We start from the raw sequence: 24606 nt of genomic DNA, 5'->3' as shown, positions 1-24606 counted from the left end.
TGGTTTTATAGTGTCTCACAAATCAATATTGCTTGTCTGTCACTGCCTTCTATTTCCCTTCATCCGTAAAATGTTTGAGGCGTGACAACTTCTTGACAGGAAATTTATTTGCTCTCTTGTTCACTTGAAGCGTTGGTACTTGCAGAAAAATAATTTGTGCAGCTTTCAACTCAAAAGTCCACATGGGGATGCATATATTTTTGTTCATATATTTATACAGGGGCAGCACGGCGGCGCAGTGGTTAGCGCGTGTGCGGCACAGTTCTAAGGTCTTGGTAAACTCCAGCTACCGGACTTACTGTGTGGAGTTTGTATGTTCTCCCCGTGCTTGCGTGGGTTTCCTCGGGTCACTCCGGTTTCCTCCCACATTCTAAAAACATGCACTTCAGGTGAATTGGCCGGTCCAAATTGTCCCTAGGTGTGAATGAGCAAGCGAGTTGTCTGTCCCTGTGTGCCCTGCGATTGGCTGGCAACCAGTTCAGGGTGTTCCCTGCCCACTGCCCGATGATTGCTGGGATGGGCTCCAGCACCCCCGCGACCCTACTGAGGATAAGCGGTGCAGCTAATGAGATGAGATGAGATATTTATACAGGTATGAAAAATAACAACTGTATTTCGCTTTCACAACAAAACCAGGCAAAAAACAAAACTCAAAACAAAACTACTTCCACATGTATTTTCTTGTACCCCACTAGTGTTCATTTTACCTCTGAAAAGTGATGAGTCCCGGGGACTTGCATGCTCAAAAATCTATGGGTCCCAACAGAGATCTATGGGTCCCCAAAATTTTGTGTTACCAAGGTTGAAATTGTAAATCGGTGACAAATATATAATAAGAATCTATATATTCATTCAGTTTTCATCATTACAGTTTATTGGTAATACAAATCAGTTATCACTTCAGATTTTTCAGTTCACAATATTCTACATTATATAAAATAATAATGCTGAAATAATTATGTTAATCTATATTTTCATTTAGTTTTAATCATCACAGTTAATTGGTAATACAAAGCAGTTATCACTTCAGATTGTGTATAATATTGTACATTATACAAAATACTGAAAATACTGCCATCCACTTAACTATTTTTAGCAGTGAAAGCATGGCCAAGTCTTCTTTTTGATGTCGTATCCGTTCATACTTGCCTCTCTTCCTGCAGTAACGGAATTTCCATAGCTAATTTGTGGTTTTCATTGTCGTTGTGCCGATCCAATGTGTATTTCTGAAAGTTCGTATTGCGAAATGATTTATGCAATCTAGTTTTTTTGTCACGCTGGGTACACGCACCACAGAACATCTAGCCTCCATTATCATCCTCCTCATAGTGTAACCAGGAATATAATTGAGTCCATTTTGTCAGAAAAGTCCTTTTCTTGCTAGGAGTATTCTTTATTTATTTTCTTTCGTCGAATCGTTCACTTCAACACACGTGTTTTCCTTGCCTCCGCGATCTTCTGAAGAATTTTTCTGCCATTTTTTTGGGCCGTAATTATTGCCGTTGTTATCACTTTCCGCATTACGTTTCGACTTATTACTGACACTGAAGAAATTACCAATTTTGTGTTGATTTTCACCTAATACTAACTGTTTTTTCGGAGGGATACTTAACCTTCCCCCTTACTCAATGACAACCTCCACAACAATGACGTAATCTCGAAGCAACGAGATCTCGTTTGCCGAGATCGGCGTGCAAACGAAAACTCGAACCGCGAGACCAAAACAACAATGGCGGATCTGCTTGACGAAAAGTTTAGAGTGCGGTAAATCTTTGTTAAAAAAAAAAAAGTAATCGGGTAATAATGACAATTTGGTGTCAAAAAAGTTGCGTCCCAGGGACGCACGTTGATTTGACACTATGCGTCCCCAGCAAAAATGATGCATCTAGGACGCAGGGACGCGGGCAAACCAGAACACTGCCCCAAATATTAGTTCCTTCTTTTGCGCTGTCAAGTTTTATCCCCCCAAAAAAGTTTTATACTTCATTGTCTTTCTATGCCCAAACAAGCTTCTTCTTGTACTCTAAAAACCTGATTCCGGCTGCGTACAGGTGCTTGAACTCTTTGAAAATGCTTGAATTTTAATGTTGTTTTTTTCAAGGATTGAAAAGTGCCAGAATTTCAGGGAAAGTGCTTGTAATTGCTTGAAATAGTTGCCATGTCCCACAACAAGTCTGCTTAAAAATGATGGAGACACTGCACTCTGTTGGCTTCACTTTGCCATTATATTTATTTCCTTGTGATTGATGGCACCTGGCATTAGTTATGAAATGAAAGGATCTGCGTTTAGAAAGCGCTTTTTAAGTCAATGACTTCCCAATGTGCTCCACATTTCCCAATAGCGGCCTTGTATTGCAGCCATGTAAGACGCTAACCTGCTTATTGGGGGTATTAGGGGTTCAGTGTCTTACCCAAGGACACTTCGACATGTAACACGGACGAGCCGAGATTCGAACTAGGATCCCTTGATCCCAAGAGCCTCCTGAGCTACTGCCGCCCCCAAAATAACATGCGACGAGGATGGGATTCGAACCCACGCGTGCAGAGCACAATGGATTAGCAGTCCATCGCCTTAACCACTCGGCCACCTCGTCCTCTTAGTCTGTTTGGTATGAAGCGTCGTTGCCCCCAATCGGGTTGCTACACCTAAACAGGGCACTATGAAATCTGTGCAAGGATTACGTATCAGGTATGGACATGTTTAAAGGGATAGGCAAAAAATGAAAGAATTTGCCCGGAGTAAATTGTAACATACAGTATATGGGTAGAGATTTGGTCCTCAGTTTCTCTAAATAGCGGCAAGGTGAGCCACTTCACCCGACAGCTGCACAATATTAATTTGTCTAGTCATTGCCAATGGTGTTCAATAGTATAGCTTTTTTTGTTGATGTCTACTGTTTACTAGCCATACCTTCTGTTTAGTACGGGTCACTGCCGTCCGTCATGGAGTCGTCATATCGGTGGAAAGGGTCAATATCTCATCCGTCAAAGTCAAAGCCCGTGTGTCAAATATGGCCCGCACATCATTCTATATTGCCTGCGAGAGAAAAAAACAGATTAAAAGAATACCTTGACCAAAAACTACATTTCCCTCGATGTCTGTTGTCTGCGATATCCGCGACTTTGCGGCTCAGCGCCATTACACCCCAGTATTTCCCTATCGGTGCCAATTTTTAGAATTGAGAAATAAATGATCCCAAAAATGTCCGAGAAGGTTTGTTGTGAAGGGATACCTCTACATTCAACATTGATTTGTGCACGGACCATGCTCGTATCTAGTATTGCTCGCGTCTGGAGCAAATTTTCCCAATACGAAATAACTGAAAACCAATTAAGTTGTTCCCTGCCTCCCAAAAGCACTTAAGTTAACCCTAAATAACTCATTTCATCTCATCAGCTGCACCGCTTATCCTCAGTAGGGTCGCGGGGGTGCTGGAGCCCATCCCAGCAATCATCAGGCAGTGGGCAGGGGACACCCAGGACTGGTTGCCAGCCACTCGCAGGGCACACGGGGACAGACAACTCACTCGCTCAGTCACACTTAGGGACAATTTCGACCGGCCAATTCACCTGAAATGCATGTTTTTGGAATGTGGGAGGAAACCGGAGTGCCCGAAAGAAACCCACGCAAGCACGGGGAGAACATACAAACTCCGCATAGTAAAGCCGGGAGCTGGATTTGAACCCACTCAGGAGGTTCCCACAACCTCAGAACTGTGCCGCACACGCGCTAACCACTGCTCCGCCGTGCTGCCCACCCTAAACAACTATAAAATAAATTATAAAATAAGATTTCTTGATCACCAAAAAACATTCAAATAGTATTTGAACATAAAAAATAAAATAAGAAGATAAATAAGAAGACAAAAAATGAAAAGTCCCGTTCTGTAGTGCTATAGTCTGGAAATTCTGGATCTTTTCGCTCGAAAGACATCTGGTATCTCTGATTCCTCTTAAGTCGAGAGTTTCTTATGTAGAAGTTTCACTGCATTTAATTTATAACATATTATAATGTATATGTGTATTGTAGGGCTGCAACAACGAATTGATAACATTAATTAAAATTGATTAATAAAAGCGTTGGCAACAAGTCGTTTTTTTATTGATTCATCGCGTTGCAGAATTTCTGAGCCACTAAGCACATTAAAACAATGCAAATAAGAGTGCATTCAATTTTTTTGTGACATTGAGGGTTGAGGTACTACTTTGGTTCGGCAGAGGGTGCCTCGAGACCAATTTTATAATACGAGTATCTTACATTAAAACATTTGTTTTTAATTTAACATTGGATATTTAGGGCAGCACGGCGGCTCAGTGGTTAGCGCGTGTGCGGCACAGTTCTAAGGTCTTGGGAACCTCCTGTGTGGGTTCAAATCCAGCTACCGGACTTCCTGTGCGGAGTTTGTATGTTCTCCCCGTGCTTGCGTGGATTTCCTCTGGGCACTCCGGTTTCCTCCCACATTCCAAAGACATGCATTTAAGGTGGATTGCCAGGTCCAAATTGTCCCTAGGTGTGAATGAGCGAGCGAGTTGTCTGTCCCTGTGTGCCCTGCGATTGGCTGGCAACCAGTTTAGGGTGTCCCCTGCCCACTGCCCGATGATTGCTGGGATGGGCTCCAGCACCCCCGCAACCCTACTGAGGATAAGCGGTGCAGCTAATGAGATGAGATGAGGTTGGATATTTACAACAAGGATATTTAGCATGAAACGGTCAAATACTAAAAAACTACAATAAAAAGAGCAAAAAGTGCTGCAGAAATATAGAGAAAGCAAATCAAAAAAAGAAATGAATAAAATATAGTAAAAACAGAATAATATACAGTGGGACCTAGCTACTTCGCGGTTCCACGTTCGCGGGTTCAGAGCTTCGCGGGTCTAAAAAATAAAATAATAAAATAAAATAATAATAATAATAAGCATTTTTGAAGGGACTTCGCGGAATTTCACTTTTCGCGGCTGGTTTTGGTCCCCATTAACCGCGATAACCGAGGGATTACTGTACTTAACTCAACACAAGGGTCAGCTTTTTAAACATATTATATATAATTTGCACATTAATAGTCAAAGATTCAACCAAAAAAATAAAAACATATTTTAGGATTACGGGTTTAGAACAGAGTACCTTACATATTTGCAATTGCATAGCATACATTTGTATGTATTTTTGTTATTTAACAAACACTTGTAGTGTTTTATATTTTGGAATATATTGTTGTTTGTGTGCACCATTTTTATATTTGAGTAAAAAGAAGGAAATTAAAAATGTCTTTTTCAATACCAATTCATCTATTATTTTAAAAAATATAATCTAACCGATTCATTGATCATTCAAATATTCGTTAGTTACATTTATATTACAGACCGATTACATTTTATTTTTATTATTTTATATTTTATATTTGTTTTATATTTTATATTTTTACTATTATTTTATTTTTGGCAAGTAACATGGGCAGCACGGCGGCGCAGTGGTTTGCGCGCGTGCGGCACAGTTCCTGCGTGGGTTCAAATCCAGCTACCGGCCTTACTGTGCGGAGTTTGTATGTTCTCCCCGTGCTTGCGTGGGTTTCCTCCGGGCACTTCCTCCCACATTCCAAAGACATGCATTACAGGTGAATTGGCCGGTCCAAATTATCCCTAGGTGTGACAGAGCGAGTGAGTTGTCTGTCCCCGTGTGCCCTACGATTGGCTGGCAACCAGTTCAGGGTGTCCCCTGCCCACTGCCTGGAGATGGCTGGGATGGGCTGATAAGGATAAGCGGTACAGCTAATGAGATGAGATGAGATGAACATGAGACCCCTTTGAGGACAGCCATTGCACAGATGTGGCCCTCAGGAAAGATAAGTTTGACAAGCCAAGTCATATGGTAAAAAAAGAAGAAGCTAAAATCGTCATCGAACGGCAAACTTTGTTGAAAAAAACAATATTTTACGGGCAATGGCTCACCTGGACAGTCTTCTGCGTCATTCACGCAACAAGTCCACTGTATGGAATCAATCTTCATCTCGGAGGTCAGCACGGCGGGGAGCATCACTTGCTAGCATGGGGTCAAAATAAAAAAAAATATTTGGGAAAAAACTGAAAAATAAAGATAACCTAGCCCCAGGTTGGGAATTACATGAAAGGTGTCCAACTTTAGAGAACCCCAATAAGAAATGGCCCGAGGAGAGCTTCAAAGAGAATTTCTGAAGCAAATTACAGTCCGTTTCATGTTCATTTTAGCAGCGCTCCGTCCTATTGGCTAACATTTGGCATTCCTCCTGAACACTCTTATGAAACCTTGAGTTAATTTGGAAAAAAGCTTTTGCAGCCAGAGAATACCAAGCAGTTTTTTTTTTAAATGTTGATTTGCGGTTGCCTGTTTGGAATATTTCAGGCGCATTTTAATATTCAGTTCAGGCACAAGCTGCTCCCTTTGACTGCGACTTGGCCTACATTTTTGTTATTTTTAGTCAGGTTTTAAAAATCTTTCTATTTATTTATTCTTTTTTGTCATGCGTTCAGTTGTCAGTTTTGCATTAGTGTCAAAAAAAGTTTTTTTCATTTGAAATCATTAAAATGATGTGATTTATCAAAGGGGCACTCTGTAAAATTTGACCACTACCGTAGATGTAGCTGTATTGTGTAGCGCAACCGAAAACGATTGCTCAAAGTACAAACGAGATTAAAAACAAACTAGTAAAGTACAATCTTATTTATAAAAGATGAAGCCACTTTTTATGATATTACTCTTGATTAAATCATGTATTTTCTTTAAAAAAAGAAAAATTAATAATTATAAAACTCCACTCATACTTAATAATGATGTTTATTGCAATTTAGCGCAATATATTTTTTGAAAGGGACGCTTTGTAATATTTGACCGAAAAAGATTGCTACAAAGCACAAAAAAGATCACAAACTACATAGACTTATTTTACTTCTCATTTATAGCTAGTCTCATCTCATCTCATCTCATTAGCCGTACCGCTTATCCTCATTAGGGTCGCGGGGGTTCTGGAGCCCATCCCAGCCATCTCCGGGCAGTGGGCAGGGGACACCCTGAACTGGTTGCCAGCCAATCGCAGGGGACACGGGGACAGACAACTCACTCGCTCATTCACACCTAGGGACAATGTGGACCGGCCAATTCACCTGAAATGTATGTTTTTGCAATGTGGGAGGAAACCGGAGTGCCCGGAGGAAACCCACGCAAGCACGGGGAGAACATACAAACTCCGCACAGGAAGTCTGGAGCTGGATTTAAACCCACGCAGGAGGTTCCCATGACATGAACTGTGCCGCACAAGCGCTAACCACTGCGCCGCCGTGCTGCCCCATTTATAGCTAGTATTTTTTTTAAATGCATGTTTATATGATATTATATGTTAATTTGAGACCCTAAACTTTTTTGAAAAGTCTAACCAATCTGAAACCTCTATTGAATTCTTTTTCTTCCTTTTATCAATGAGTTGTCACAGACCAGAAATGGACACAGGACCCAATAGCGCTCGTTTTCTCAGTTTTTACTGAAAAAGAGGGAGAGTAAGGCTTGCTTCCACGATCCGATGGCTGACAGACAAAAGGAATGAGCGTTGCGGAAGTGGCACTTTCGTGTCTGGCGAGGAGGATCGGAGACAGGCGGGAATAGCAAGTCGTTGGCCGGGACTGGAGATCAAAGTTGGTGTCGTTAGCAGGAGGCAGGCAGGTAACGGGGCAAAACAGGTCAGGTAACAGGCAGGCAGAACGGGAAGTAGTCAGGTCCGGAAACAGGTTGGCAACAAAAATCAGGTAGAAAAAAGCAGGGCATAAACGGAGTCGGACGAAAAGGCTTACTGAGCTGAACAGCAATAGTTCGCATAACGATCTGACGGCTTCCTCTTGGATGCCGGGGTTTGAAAAGAGAGTGACAGCCAATCAGCTGTCCAGGCTGTTGACAATCATGACATGAATGTTATTTTTGCCACTCGGAGGTGTTAAATAATACACAATGTCTTAAAAAGAGACAACTCACTTTGGTACACCTAAAGGCTTATTGTAAAGGGCCATATGAACTAAGTACATTTACATTTACATAACTCATTTTGGTCCCTAGCCTTTGTTGCAAGAATGCAATAAAAAAAAACAACTGTGGCTGAAACCCCTAATTTGAACCTCTAAAATTTGTTGAATTGTCTAACTAGTCTAAAACCCTAATTCAAATAATGTTCCTTCTTTCTTTAATGAATAAATGTATTTTACCACAAAGGGCAAGCTAAATAATACACGATGCCCCTTTAAAATAAAGACAACTCATTTTGGTCCGTGCTTTTTGTTTAAAGACCTAGTTAGGAAATCCCAACTCGTTAGAGGGCGACTGGCTGGTTGCATGCTAGTATTTGGTGGCTTCGAATTGAGCCAAGTCCCTGAGATGATTAACCTACAACAATCCTGGATGTTGCTTTTTCCAATGAGTTGTAGCTCCAGGTCATCCGTTTTGTGGGTCATAAAACTGGAGTTGCTGAAATACAAGTTCTGCAGGGGGTAGCTTGTGAGGGTTGCTATGTAGCTTAGTCGTAGCAGGAAGTCTGACTCGCAGCACCGCTCTTGCCTTCTCTACCGACGCCGCCTCAGTCGTTTCTCAAACCCGATAACAATCCACAAAGCAACCGCTGGTGATCACCATTTCTTTTCTTTCTTTTGACTTTCCTCAGAAGTTATGAATTTCTATTGTAATTAGCTGTTAAAAGCGCTATATTTCCCAATTGGTTTTGGGAGGCAGCGCCCGCCCGCTGTTTGACAGTATACACCAGCCTATTACAGTCGTGCACACAGACAGTCACACGCAACCAACACAGAGCAACTTCCCTAATCTGTCTTTTTTAAATGATCACATAATATTGGTGGGGAAAAAACAATGAGTGCTCAATTTTTGTGGTAAAATGTCACCTCCGTGCATGCCAAATCCCTGTCTTTTAGCACCTTTTTGCTGAACAAAATCTAAACGTCTTAACAGTGTTATTTGGGGTCTGATGTCTTGAAATTACAGCTTAATTTACTTTGGCTTCATGCTGTCCGCTGCCAACAGTTTTAACATAGCAAGCAATACCATCTTTCCTTGTTTCTACCTTTATAGTCGCAATGAACAGCTACTGTATGCTACATCAGACATCCTCGCATCGGGAGGGGACTTTTTCCTCTCTACCCCAGTGTTCTGGTTTGCCCGCGTCCCTGCGTCCTAGATGCATCATTTTTGCCGGGGACGCATTGTGTCAAATCCACGTGCATCCTCGGGATGCAACTTTTTTGACACCAAATTGTATTTATTACCCGATTACTTTTTTTTTTTTTAACAAAGATTTACCGCATTCCAAACTTTTCGTCAGGCAGATCCGCCATTGTTGTTTTGGTCTCGCGCCGATCTAGGCAAACGAGATCTTGTTGCTTCGAGATGACGTCATTGTTTTGGTGGTTGTCGAGTGAGAGAGAGAGAAGTATGCCTCCGTGAAAAGAGTTGGTATTAGGTGCAAATCAACAAAAAATTGGTAATTTCTTCAGTGTCGGTAATAAGTCGAAACATAATACAGAAACTGGTAACAACGGCAATACTTCCGGCACGAAAAAACGGCGGAGAAATTCTTCAGAAGACCGCGAAGGCAAGGTTTTGAAGCGAACGATTCGACGAAAGATAAACAAAAGAATACTCCTAGCAAGAAAAGGACATTTCTGCCAAAATGGACTCAATTATATTCCTGGTTACGTTAAGAGGAGGATGATAATGGAGGCTACATGTTCTGTGATGCGTGCACCCAGCGTGACAAAAAAACTGGATTGCATAAATCATTTCACAATACGAACTTTCAGAAAAGCACATTGGATCGGCACAACGACAATGAAAACCACAAATTAGCTATGGAAATTCCGTTGCTGCAATTGGACCTTGAGAAGGCATTACAACTGTGGCGGGACAGCAAACCACGAAGAATATATGAACTGAAAAATCTGAAGTGATTAAAACTGCATGAATATATAGACTAATATTTCAGCAATATTATTTTGTATAATGCACAATATTTTTGTAAACTGAAAAATCTGAAGTGATAACTGGTTTGTATAACCAAATAAGTGTGATGATTAAAACTGAATGAATGTATAGATTTATATATTTATTTATATATTTGTCGCCGATTTACAATTTCAACCTCGATAACACGAAATTTTGGGGACCCATAGATCTCTGTTGGGACCCATAGATTTATGAGCATGCGAGTCCCCGGGACCCATCACTTTTCAGAGGTTAAATGAACACTGCTACCCCTTCTCCTTTCACCTGTTTCCTCATTCGGGTTAGATATTTTTTAATGGGGTCACTCGAGGGTCTGAAGTTTGTTAAAGTTCTGGCTTTTATACAAATTTATCACCAGAATCATTGTGATCGAGACAAAAGCACCCAATGACTATGTTAATGTAAAGAAAGTCAACAAAAAAACCTTACTACTACTTGATGGAAAAAATAAGTGTTGTAATTTTACAAGGCTGGGTCTTACAGAAGTACCAGAAGTCAAACTTGGGCTTCCAGTTTCAGATTGTCTTAAACTTCTTCAATCGATCAATCAAACCTTCCCAGGTTCTTTGTTATGACGCCTTTCATACTCAAAAGCCTCGCAAAGTGTTTTACAAAACTGAAGATAAAAGACACCATCGCCCACGACCCTACCATACACGGACCCAAGGGACCACCCATCCCCATTTATAAATGTTGTTGGCATTTAAAAATACCTTTAAATAAGCTGCTGAGTCCTGGATGAGCTGAGTGATTACGCGCCGCCGCTGAGAAGCGCTCTAAAGGTCAGGACCGCAGTTTGTAGTCATTTATTATGAACTAATTAAGAGATATTTCATTTATTTCTTTTAAGTCTAAAAACAGCCTGTTCTTTCCCCGTCTAAAAGGGGGAATATGATCAAGATGAACGTGTGCCGAAACTAGCGGCGGCCATCATGATGAGAGATGATGATGATGATGATAATGACAATGATGAGTTATAGAGTGTGTATGTACTCCAAATATTTCGTACCAATTCCTGACACACACAGCATGTCCCAATAGACCCTAGTAGGACTGGGTCATAAATAGAAATGTTTTTCCAAGTTCTTATGCAGAGAAAGCACCCTGAATGCACCGCACCAATGTTCCCTGTAATTTTCCACGGGTCTGAGCGTTCACACAAAGTCGGTCAGCAACGCTTGAAACAACAGTGAGCAACGGCAATCCCAAGTGTGACAACTAAGTCATTATCAAACATGTCCAAAACTTGACATCACGTTACATTTTGCTGAGTGTCCGGCAATGCGAAAAAAAATTCGCTTTTGAATGAATTGACTAATGTATTATTGCAAAGGTTGTACGACCTACAAACGTCATTTATTTTTACAACGATTCTTTCACAAGATTTACATTTCTTTTATTCCTGGTATCTTTTGTCGCATAATACTAACATGTTGGGGTCTTATTTAGTCGGTTGCAAGATACAGAACTGTACTTAATCACATTTTTAGTGGAAGTACAATGTTGGCAACAAGATTCACTTGATATAATTGGAAATGATTTGAATGCAACACAAACCTTTTCTTCTTTTTCTGTGTTTTTTTCTACTTTTTAAAAATTCCTTTAAAATAAATCTCACTAGCTGTTACTTTTTTCTTTTTGTTCTGTATTTACTTATTTCCTTTGTTTCTTTCTTTTCTGGATTTTTCTAAATTCCTCCTTCATTTTTTCTCTTCCTTTTGTTTCTTTTTTTCTCAGCTTTTCACTACTTTTTCATTTTGGTATTTTTTTCATTTTTGTTCTATTCCTCCCTTCCTTTAAGTCATTTTGTTCATAATTTTACATAATATTTGGCCATGTTGCGATTAAAGAAGCAAAAACAACCTGAAGAGCCGTTTAGGACCCGAAAGAGCCGGTTCCTTTTAGCAAGCCGAGCCGAAGAAGCCGGTTCTCGAAAAACTCTACTGACTTTACTCAACTTCGTTCTACTACGACCTTGACTCCCAAATACCGCAGTTAGAACACAACGTCAGGGGAACCCTTGTATTTTTGACTTCATGCACTGTACCTGACTTAATTCGCTTCTTAATTAGAAATTTCGAGCCCTCATTTTTGTGAGCTGGCTAGATTTTCTTGTGCGCGGAAAAACTCTGGGTAGTGTGCAATTTCGCACACACGCATCTTCATCTTAGAGGGAACATTGCACCGCATTCTCAGTTAGCATGTTAAATGCAGATGATTGTTCCTACTTTAGTTCGTTTAAATTCGGTACAGGACTATTATAGTAATTAAAGACAAAGGAGCAAAAAGAGTAACACCTACATCGGTGTTCTCGTTTTCCCGCGTCCCTGCGATAGACGCATCATTTTTGCTGGGGACGCATAGTGTCAAATCAACATGCGTCCCCGGGACACAACATTTTTTTACACAAAATTGTCATTATTACCCGATTACTTTTTTTATTAACAAAGATTTACCGCACTCCAAACTTATCGTCAGGCAGATCCGCCATTGTTGTTTTGGTCTCGTGATTGGTCACGCGAGTTTTCGTCTGCACACCGATCTCGGCAAACGAGATCTCGCTGCTTCGAGATTACGTCATTGTTGTGGTGGTTCTCGTCGAGTGAAAGAGAAGTATGCCTCCGAAAATACAGTATTTGATGCAAACAACACAAAATTGGTCATTTCTTCAGTGTCAGTAATAAGTGGAAACATACTGCAGAAAGTGATAAAAAAAACTGCAATAATTCCAGCACGAAAAAAACAGCGGAGAAATTCTTCAGAAGATCGCGGAGGCAAGGAAAACACGTGTGTTGAAGCGAACAATTCGACGAAAGAAAATAAAAGAATACTTCTAGCAAGAAAAGGACTTTTCTGCCAAAATGGACTAAATTATATTCCTGGTTACTGGTTATGAGGAGGATGATAATGGAGGTGTTAAAGTTAAAACTTATATGAACTCTATGTTGGCAGAATTAAACAAATAAAAACAAGCATTAAGGTAAATAAAATTTATTAGCATTGGTGATGGCCCAAACGCCACTCGCCCCGGCTGGGCTCCCGGCCACACTGCGCGCCCCCGTGTGTCTAGTTAACTTTAGTCACACAGGAAACAGATATACACCGGAAATGCATCTTCAAAATAAAAGAGTACAAAACTGATAAACGTACAAGACACGCAATTAGACTGATTATTGAACCGTTACTTCATGTGTGTGTGTGTGTGAAAGATTGTTTTTATATTTAGGAATATAAAAACAAGTTATATTCACAGTGAATTCTAAAAAATGTTACAACCAAAACGACCACCCTATCAGAGGCTACATGATTTTCCAAATCTCATTCTGTTGGCGCAGCTTGCAATGACATCAGCCGAGAGGGGTTTCAGCGTCCAAAACAGCATCCTCACAAAAGAGCGAAAGCACCTCAATATCGTAACACAACACCAGCTTATGAAGGTGCATCTTACCAAACAATTGGACCTTGAGAAGGCATTACAACTGTGGTGGGACAGCAAACCACGAAGAATATATGAACTGAAAAATCTGAAGCGATAACTGCTTTGTATTACCAATTAACTTTGATAATTAAAACTGAGTGAAAATATAGACTAATATTTCAGCAATATCATTTTGTATTATGTACAATATTTTTGTGAACTGAAAAATCTGAAGTGAACTGCTTTGTATTACCAATTAAGTATGATTAAAACGGAATGAAAATATAGATTTATATTATATATTTGTCGCAGATTTACATTTTCAACCTCGATAACACTACATTTTGGGGACCCATAGATCTCTGTTGGGACCCATAGATTTATGAGCATGCGAGTCCCCGGGACCCATCACTTTTCAGAGGTAAAATGAACACTGCTACATTGTATATTTATCATCGAATTTTGTGAACTCCTGGTGGGTGGACTGTGGAGGGAGGTCAGGGGGTATGCTCCCTCGTTAGAAAGTTTCGTACATTTTAAAGTCAGAAGCATAATTCTGGTGCATTTTCAGAGCAAAATCAAGAACTCAGATCTGTAATTATTGTATGCTCTTGAATGGAATCAAAAATGCAGTAGTTATGAAAGGCAATTACATTGCAAACACGTCCCACCCACAAAGAGTGGTAAACGAGACAGGAGTTTAATGCTACTGAATTTGCTTGTCTAGAAATAACTATATCTTCTCTGTTCCTTTATCTTCTTGGCTCATACCTCACTGTGAATGAGTAAAACTGGAGTGTCATGCCCAATTTCGTTGTCACAATATGTTAACCCATTTTGTAACAATGACAATAAAGGTATATTCTATTCTATTCTATTCTATAACTGGTATTGTTCCCATGCCAACGCTGTACTATTGTACTACTATTAAGTATCAAATCAGAGAGTAAAAAGGCCGAATCACGGATATTAATTTTAAATGTATTACTTATACAGTGTTCATTTTACCTCTGAAAAGTGATGAGTCCCGGGGACTTGCATGCTCAAAAATCTATGGGTCCCAACAGAGATCTATGGGTCCCCAAAATTTCGTGTTATCGAGGTTGAAATTGTAAATCGGTGACAAATATATGATAAAAATCTATATATTCTCATCTCATTAGCTGCACCGCTTATCCTCAGTAGGGTCGCGAGGGTGCTGGAGCCCGTCCCAACAAGCACCGGGCAGGGGACACCCTGAACTGGTTGCCAGCCAATCGCAGGGCATCTATATATTCATTCAGTTTTAATCATCAAATTATTAATTCATTTTCTGCATCAAATTATTGTTGGTAATATACCGATTAAAGGGATAACCACAAACCTGTCTTTTTTTCATTTTTCTTCTTTTATACTTCCTTTTTTTCTTAACTTCTTTATACAACATCATAATTCGTAATATAATGCATCAAAGCAAGTGAGCCGTATGAGAGCCGGCTCTCTTGAATGAGTTGAGCCGAAAAAGCCGGTTCTCTAAAAAGAGACGGACTTTCACCACACAACTCGAGATCGCAGACGAAAACTCGAACCGCGAGACCAAAACAACATCTGCCGGATCTGCCTGACGAAAAGTTTGGAGTGCGGTAAATCTTTGTTTAAAAAAAATGTAATGACAAAGGCTAGGGACCAAATGACAATTTTGTGTTAAAAAAGTTGCGTTGATTCGAGACTATGCGTCACCAGCAAAAATGATGCGTCTAGGACGCAGGGACGCGGGCAAACGAGAACACTGCTTAATTGATTTAGGTCAATTACAATAATAAATATAAGTACTGCTGCTTTTGTGATTGCTGCTTTGATCTATCTCTCTATCTATGTATCTATGTATCTATGTATCTATGTATCTATCTATCTATCTATCTATCTATCTATCTATCTATCTATCTATCTATCTATCTATCTATCTATCTAGCTAGCTAGCTAGCTAGCTAGCTATCTATCTATCTAGCTAGCTAGCTAGCTAGCTATCTAGCTAGCTAGCTATCTATCTCTTTTAATATTATTATATTTTTTAATAGTAAAAGTTTATGAGACTGTGTCGGGACCAATTAACCCTGGCGGTCTGCCAAAAATTTTCCATGTATGGGATACATACCTGCTCAGTAGCCTAGATGGTAAGGCGCCCGCTTTGAGACTGGGAGGTCGGTGATTCGCGCCCCGGCCGAGTCATTCCTAAGACTTAAAAAGTGGTCGGCGGCGCCCTCTGTTGGCTGCGGCTGCATCGGCTCGCTACAACGGGTCAGGTGCAATCGACATTTCGTTCTGTGTACATTGTTACACAGAATGACAATACAAGGAAATTATTATTATTATTATTATTATACTTTGATATATATTTAAAGGGACATCAATTTTTATTGAATACCAGGGTTCTTAAACTCAATTGAGTTGGGGGTCGCTGAAGCTAGGATCCGGGTGAGGTTGGGCCAAATGGGGTTTTCCACAAAAACAGCGTCGCTAGAAATATTTCGCTGTTCCTAAATGAACAGTGTTTTATATTTGTCCACTTGATGACGCTGTAATGTGTAGTGCAACCTAGGAAGATTACAAACAACAGAGACTGAGAGTGAACAGGAAGCACCATTTTTCTTCCATTTTTTACCCAGCCTTTCTCAAAGAAAGACAAAAAGAAGGGACATTTTTAAGTAAAAAATAGGGTAAAAGAAATTTTAAAAAAAAAGGCAAAAAACAAGAATAAATAGAAAAGCAGTGGAAAATAAAGCAAAAAAATGAAAATGGAGAAAAGGAAAGGAAAATGAGGGAAAACAAAACAAAAAAAATGCAGTTTTCTCTTCTTTTTTTCAGTTTTCTTTTCTTTTCCTTTTTTTCTTGAGTTTTACTTTTTGTCTGATACACAATGTACCTTTAACTGTCATGTCAAGGCAGGGGCCTTACAATGTAAATAATATTGCTTTAGATTATATATTTTTTGGTTCAGAATCAAATTCGGCGGTTACCGATTCAGCCAACAGGTAGTGCTCACGATTTCCCACCCGAAATAATTTGTAATAGCCTCATATTGTATCCAGCATTTATCATGTAGGGAGCAATACTCTAAACACATTTTATTTTTAGCTTTAAATTGTAATTTCTTTCAGTTAATTGACTTGGATAATGAATGATCGGTCCAGAAGTAAAATCATACTGATACACATATAAATAATGCTGGTGGTTTGATTCTAACAAACTATGCTTTATTTACATGACAAGGAAAAATGGATCAAACGAAAACAATAAAGCACATTGTTGAAACAAGCACTCACGGTGTTAACAAAGAGTGGAGGGGGAAGAAATTCGGTATAAATAATAAAAGTGGGTGGGTGGGTTGATGTATGGTTTCCTTAAACACAAGGGTCGTAGAGGTACCATTTCATGTGGTGTGTCTTGGAAAAAAACATCCTGGTGGGACCCATCCCTCTTCATGCCAACAAATCTCCTGGTCTCGAACCGGGGACCTTTCGCGTATTGGGCAAATGTGCTAACCTCTGCTCTGATCAATGAATCTGGTTTCAAGATAATCAACTTATTTAAGTGATCAGGAATTATTTTCATAGCATGTCAGAAACTAAAGATTGGTCTGTTGGTCTTTTCCCGCGTACCTCTGAGAACAAAGGAAAGGGCCCTTCTGTGGAAAGGGTTGTGTGTGGTAGCATATGGCATCACAGGACCTGAAGAAAGCATTGGTGTCGAACAAAGCCTGGTTCTCTTTTTCTTTTTTGGTGGTGGACTATATATATATATATATATATACCGTATTTTCCGCACTATAGGGCGCACAGGGTTATAGGGCGCACCCCCAAAAAATAGTTTTTGGTCCTATATCTTCCATAGATAAGGCGCACCGGATTATAAGGCGCTCCAATGGGAACGTCGACAAAACAGTCAGATGATTCAGTCAAACTGATTACCCCCTTAACATTCCGAAAGCTTGCAAAGAAGCAAATACGTGTCATAGACACGTGCGGATGCGGTGTCTGTACGATGTCACTCAAATGCATCATTTCAAATATCATTTGGAAGGTTAAAGTCTTGGGATTCAAGAAATGCCAACCATTCCTTAGTTTCTATTTTCTTTTTCGCTCGCAACTTTACTGTGCATATGACAATAAACACTTGGAATTGAATTTAATTCACTCAACTCATCACAGCAACATCAAGATCGTTCTAAAACAAGATACCGGGAAAATATAAAGCCGCATAGCTCACCTAAGTTCTCACGTTCAATAATGATACGCAATCATGGTCTTCTTACAACCGTGAGTGTAGTAAATCCAGGAGAGTAAAATGTTTACAAATACAGACTAATGAAGCATGTTTCTTTATGGCGTAGTTTAGTGAGCTTGCTATTCAGTCATCTTTTTCGGCCAATTGCAGGGTTTGTTTTGGCCCTCTAGCCTATCCTAGTCTCCGAATAACTTCAGCCAATGGCGATTGATTTAATGGATGATTGACACATCTTTTTCAGCCAATTGCAGGGTTTGTTTTGGCCCTCTAGCCAATCCGAAGCTCCCAATAACTTCAGCCAATATCGATCGATTTAACGGATGATTGACACATCTTTTTCGGCCAATTGCAGGGTTTGATTTGGCCCTCTAGCCATCCGAGGCTCCGAATAACTTCAGCCAATAGTGATCGATTTGACTGATGATTGACACATCTTTTTCGGCCAATTGCAGGGTTTGTTTCGGCCCCCTAGCCTATCCGAGGCTCCGAATAACTTCAGCCAATAGCGATCGATTTGATTGATGATTGACACATCTTTTTCGGCCAATTGCAGGGTTTGTTTCGGCCCTCTAGCCTATCCGAGGCTCCGAATAATTTCAGCCAATAGCGATCGATTTGACTGATGATTGACACATCTTTTTCGGCCAATTGCAGGGTTTGATTTGGCCCTCTAGCCAATCCGAGGCTCCGAATAACTTCAGCCAATAGCGATCGATTTGATTGATGATTGACACATCTTTTTCGGCCAATTGCAGGGTTTGTTTCGGCCCTCTAGCCTATCCGAGGCTCCGAATAACTTTAGCCAATAGCTTCAAATGATGATTGACACATTGGTTAGTCAATGAAACGCCGGTATATAAATCCCAGCATACACCGCGGACTACTGCACGTTCGGGGGAAAATCGAGTCGGCGGCTGTTGCGTATGTTGCGTGACCTTGCGATTTAATATTGAGCCATATATAAGGCGCACTGTATTATAAGGCGCATGGACAGCTTTTGAAAAAAATTAAGACTTTTAGGTGCGCCTTATAGTGCGGAAAATACGGTATATATATATATATATATATATATATAGGTTTAAGTTTTAAGTCGGGCAGTGGTTAGCGCGTGTGCGGCACAGTTCTAAGGTCTTGGGAACCTCCTGTGTGGGTTCAAATCCAGCTACCGGACTTCCTGTGCGGAGTTTGTATGTTCTCCCCGTGCTTCCGTGGGTTTCCTCCGGGCACTCCGGTTTCCTCCCAGATTCCGAAGACATGCATTTCAGGTGGATTGGCTGGTCCAAATTGTCCCTAGGTGTGAATGAGCAAATGAGTTGTCTGTCTCTGTGTGCCCTGCGATTGGCTGGCAACAGTTCAGGGTGTCCTCTGCCCACTACCCGATGAGTGCCTTTCTTTTTGCAATTTGCATGATGAGGATATGTCTACGCTAATTTATTTTGTGCAGACATGTGCACAAGCTAAGAAGTTGCAGTCTTCCTCGGCGCATATATTCCACCGGTCTAAATCTTACCTTTTGTACTCGAGCGCCGCTGGCGGCCGTTAGAAAAATTACATAAATTGGCCGCATTACTGAATAAGCCGCAGGGTTGAAAGTTAGGGAAAAAAGTAGCGGCTTATAGTCCGGAATTTACGGTATATTCTTTTTCACGGGGAAGCAGCCCCCTACCCCGCAGCCACCTTAGTCCCTCGTCTGAGCTTGACACAAAGCAGAATAAGAGCATCATCATCATCACCATGAGTGGCTTTTTATTTACGCCATCACTTTGTCAGCGTGGCAGCGCTCGGGGCTCATTTCAGCGCGCCGCTACGGGGGTGTTTGTCTGCTCTGCGGCTGATAGAAATGTAATTCATCGCCAGTGGTGAAGAGTATTTTTTTTGTGCTGTTCCCGTGGCACCTTGACTTACAACTGCCTCAACTAATGAGGTTTTTGACGTATGATGCAGGAAAATGTTGCATTTTCCTCTCGGGTTTTATTGACAATAGTGGGATGATATGGCACCGTCCGGATTTATACGGATAGGAATTGATTCCTGTTATTTTTCTTTCCTTGAAAGCATCATTTTGGTCAATGGACAGAATTACAAAGCGACTTGTACATGAAAAGTCTTAACTTCACACAGTGCTTCGAGCCTGATGGAAACAATTTAGCTTTCTTCGACAGCAAACAAGCATGGACTTCTTTCCTTCACTAAACTAGCGTCATCTTCTTTGATGCCAAAAAAAGAACCTTCCTCTTTTCTGTTTTCAAAAAGCGTCTTCTTCTATAACTAAAGCGAGCACCCTTTTTTTCCATGCCAAAAATCTAGCATCTTCTTCTAAGCCAAAAACTACATTCAACTTCCCCCATGCTGAAAAAGAGCATCGGCTCTTCTTCTACCTTGGAAACTAATCAAGCCATGTTTGTTTGTCTAGCTCTAATTTAAAGAAGCCTCAAAGGGCTGCACGGACCACAGATTATTACAGACTACACACTACTTATTGAAACATGAATATTTTGTTTGTTTGTTTGTACATGATTCAATTGTTTGTTTGTTTGTAAATGATTCAAATTGAATCTTTTCTTCCGGCGCCGTCACGAATGGCAGCCACTCCAGCAGCTCCCGTGTTATTTTCGATTGTTCTCGATTGTTCTCAGCTCAGGGATGCTGCTGGAAATGTGAATTTCCCTTCGGGGATGAACAAAGTATCTATCTATCTATCTATCTATCTATCTATCTATCTATCTATCTATCTATCTATTATTACACTCTCCCCTGATCTAAAACCTACAAAAGGGCAAGGGAAAAACAAAAAATCTTAGCATGAAGAAAATGAAGAAACCTTTAGAAAGGACCGCACATGAGACAATCCCTCTTCCAGGATGACCAGGTTGTAATACACAGACATTATCAATAGTAAATTGTTGGGAATTACCGTAAATTCCGGACTATAGAGCGCACCTGATTATAAGCTGCACCCACCACTTTTTAAGTGATTTGCCACTTTTGTACTTACACAAGCCGCACCTGTGTATAAGCCGCGCGCGCCCGCATTGAAACATGTGACACAATCACAAGCTTATCCCTGAACAGGCTGTTGGTTCCACAATTGTGGGGTTTTGGGGTTTTTAAGGGTTATTGTTGTATCTACGTTATTCATTATCCATTATCCGTCAGTTCATAATACGCTACAAAGCCTAGGAGCCGGGACACTTACTCTCAGTCAAAAGGCAAAGCTAAGGTCCTAGCCCTAAAGCCTTGCTGCGATCATTGCGAATGCACCGTTCCCGGAGGTACTGCAATACCAGGCCGATGCGTGGAGTGGGCAGAGCAAGATCTAGATAGTACACAATTCTAGCACCACAGTCGGCATCATGAACGGAAAATAATACCCGTAATTAACGTATGATGAAGACTTGTAAAGTCCGGGTCCCGTTGAAAGTAATCCAAGGAAACGAAATGTATATTTCCAAAGTTAAGGGTGGGAAAAATATATATCCACTATTGTCCGCTGCGACAACAGACAGATCTTGCGGTAACTCAGCTTTACTCCACTTCCCATCAGCCCGCGTTTGCTCCGCCCTTTTTTTTTGATTCGCTCGTTGAACACATAACAGAATAAATCTCTAAAATAAATACATTCCAAAAATATACAGTTGCAAATACATATTATACATGGTTACACATATTTACGAAGAAAGACGGTACACCGAGAGAGTTTTCAAAGCTTTAATAATAATAATATAACTTTCATCCCAAACCGTGCCTTTGAAAAGTACCAACACGCTAGTAGGATCACGCTCGCAATGCAACAAGCATCCCATAAATGTGAAATTCACGATAGATCGTCCTCAACTTCATCATTGCCGTATTCGTTAGAATCACGGTGTTTGGATTTTATACTATATGCCTTGGCATGGCTTTGATGCTAGGTCCTTAGCTTGGCCTTGCATTTGATTTTTGCATTTCGGAGATGGAATAAGAGCTTGCTCTGTCCACTCCACGCATCGGCCCGGTATTGCAGTACCTCCGGGAACGGTGCATTCGCAATGATCGCAACAAGGCTTTAGGGCTAGGACCTTAGCTTAGCCTTTTGGCTGAGAGTAAGAGTCCCGGCTCCTTGGCTTTGTAGCGTATTATGAACTGACCGATAACGGATAATGGATAATTAATAACGAAGATAGATCAATAACCCTTAAAAACCCCCCTCCTCCTCATAACTATCGCAATCAAGGGCATCTTTCTCAATATCGGAACGTACCTTTACTTAACAGACAATGTATGCATAAATTTGGAGGTTGCAGTCTTTCTTGGTGCACATATTCTTCTGGTCTTAATCTTACCTTTTATACTCCATCGCCGCTGGTGGCCGTTCGAAAAATCTCATAAATTGGCCGCTTCACTGAATAAGCCACAGGGCTGAACATTTGGGAAAAAAGTAGCGGCTTATAGTCCGGAATATACGGTAACTATCAAAATGTACCATATACCAAATTGTTCGAATTAGTTATCTGACTCCATTAACCAAGCATGACCTACATTCATCCAACAATTATGGGCGCTCGTTTCTTGAGAGAAAAATGACCAGGAAGGCCGACATTTCCACACGGGGGTGGATTTTTACTATTCCTAACAGCAGATCTAAGTGTAAACAGGAGACGGCTACCCCCTGATTTGCCCTGGATCATTTATATATTTCAATAAACAAATTAAACACATCCCACCATTCTCCAATTGGCTACGTGTCTGCAGCTATCTTTAGCTTTCTCTTATCGGTGAACTTCTCCCCGCAAGATGGCGTCTCGGCTCCTCCCATGGGCGTGCTTATCAGTTGTTTGTGCTCAACAATCCCACACCACAGCGCCTTGATGTTTGGATCATTCTGCGTCAGCACACTCACTAGTCCTGTTATCAGAAGTCCTAGACAAAACATCATTTCACACAGTCTGCCCTGACCTTTTATTGTACATCTAACTAAAGCACAGTCAGTGAATATCTTTATTGCATTAGCCAGAAGCAAAGAAAGAAACAAAGAAAGGAAAAAAGGTAATAGAGAACAAAAAAGCCTGAAAAAGTAACAACTAGGAAAAAATAAACACAACGAGATTTTTTTTAAAATGAATTAAAAAAAAAGGAGAAAAAACGGAAAAATGAAAAAGTTTGTGTTGCATTCAAATAATTTTCAATTATATCAAGTCAATCTTGTTGCCAACATTGTACTTCCACTAAAAAATGTGATTAAATACAGTTCTGGATCATGCAACCGACTAAATAAGCCCCCCAAAATGTTAGTATTATGTGACAAAATATCTCATCTCATCTCATCAGCTGCACCGCTTATCCTCAGTAGGGTCGCGGGGGTGCTGGAGCCCATCCCAGCAATCATCGGGCAGTGGGCAGGGGACACACTGAACTGGTTGCCAGCCAATTGGGCACACGGGGACAGACAACTCACTCGATCAATCACACCTAGGGACAATTTGGACCGGCCAATTCACCTGAAATGCATGTCTTTGGAATGTGGCAGGAAACTGGAGCGCCTGGAGGAAACCCACGCAAGCACGGGGAGAACATACAAACTCCGCACAGTAAGGCCGGGAGCTGGATTTAAACCCACGCAGGAGGTTCCCACGACCTCAGAACTGTGCCGCACACGCGCTAACCACTGCGCCACCGTGCTGCCCGTGACAAAATATACCAGGAAAAAAAAAAAGAAATGGAAATCTTGTGAAAGAATTGTAAAAACAAATGACGTTTGTAGGCGTTCAACCTTTGCAATAGTACATAAGTCAATTCATTCAAAAGCGGAAACTCAGCAAAATGTAACTTAATGTCAAGTTTTGGACATGTTTGATAATGATTTAGTTGCCACACTTGGGATTGCCGTTGCTCACTGTTGTTTCAAGCGTTGCTCACCGACTTTGTGTGAACGCTCGGACCCGTGGAAGATTAGAGGGAACATTGCTTGTCGGTAATAGTGCCCTGTGCCTTTTTTCCTTCTCAGGTCAGATACAGAGCTCAGCGTCACATGACCCGGCAGGCTGTGCTGAAGATGGTGGCGGTTTGGGCGCTAGCCTTCCTCCTTTATGGCCCGGCCATCATTTTCTGGGAGGCGGCGGTGGGCCACAGCGTGGTGCCGGCCCACGAGTGTTACGCCGAGTTCTACTTCACTTGGTACTTCCTTCTGTGCGCCTCCACTTTCGAGTTCTTCACCCCCTTTGTGTCGGTGGCCTTCTTCAATCTCAGCATCTACTTAAACATCCATCGAAGGAACAAGAATTTGGGCGTGGGGCTGGACGAGGCGCCGCCGCCGCCCCGGCCGGTCAAGAAGAATCGGGACGGCGCTGCCTGGTCCGTGTTTTTCGTCAAGACGCGCAAGGTGAGGAGCTGATTTTGTTCTTTTTCTGAATCTGAATATGGACTTTGATGACTTTTTCCTTAACTATAGACAGCTCGGTGGCCTTGGGGGGATGGCGCCCGCCCCGAGACTGGGAGGTTGTGGTTCAAGCCTCGGCCGAGTCATACCTAAGACTTAAACATTGGTACCCGTTGCCTCCCTGCTTGGCGTTCAGCATTAGGGGTTGGAATTGGGGGGGGTTGGTCACCTAATGACTCCCAACACCTCAGTTGGGTTGAGCGAGGGGGCTGGGAATCCCCTCCTCTAAATCAATCTCCCAAAAAGAGTCAGAAATGACTATAGCCACCTCCCACTAGAGTATATGGCTGTGGTATATATATATATATATATATATATATATATATATATATATATATATATATATATATATATATATATATATATATATATATATATATATATATATATATATATATATATATATATATATATATATATATATATATATATATATATATATATATATATATATATATATATATATATATACAATAGACATACGGT

General features: G+C 40.9%; 1 protein-coding gene and 2 non-coding genes across 3 annotated transcripts in view; 2 read left to right on the top strand and 1 right to left on the bottom strand.

Moving 5' to 3' along the window:
- LOC148355617 (histamine H3 receptor) overlaps positions 1–24606 on the top strand; it is a 32511-nt gene that overhangs the window by 3397 nt on the left and 4508 nt on the right. The window contains exon 3 of the mRNA XM_088349288.1: positions 23689–24063. Within this exon, the coding sequence (XP_088205414.1) occupies positions 23689–24063 (375 nt within the window). The remainder of the gene's footprint in view (positions 1–23688; positions 24064–24606) is intronic.
- On the bottom strand, positions 2513–2594 carry trnas-gcu (transfer RNA serine (anticodon GCU)). Its single transcript has one exon. It is a non-coding gene; the product is annotated as a tRNA-Ser (tRNA).
- LOC148355618 (U2 spliceosomal RNA) lies at positions 21539–21733 on the top strand. Its single transcript, XR_015852338.1, has one exon. It is a non-coding gene; the product is annotated as a U2 spliceosomal RNA (small nuclear RNA).

The sequence above is a fragment of the Urocampus carinirostris genome, chromosome 12 (assembly GCF_059441175.1).
Source record: "Urocampus carinirostris isolate Australia breed hairy pipefish chromosome 12, RoL_Ucar_1.0, whole genome shotgun sequence".
Classification (NCBI taxonomy): domain Eukaryota; kingdom Metazoa; phylum Chordata; class Actinopteri; order Syngnathiformes; family Syngnathidae; genus Urocampus; species Urocampus carinirostris.
Note: the sequence above shows the minus strand (reverse complement) of the source record. Positions and strands in the feature narration are given on the sequence as shown.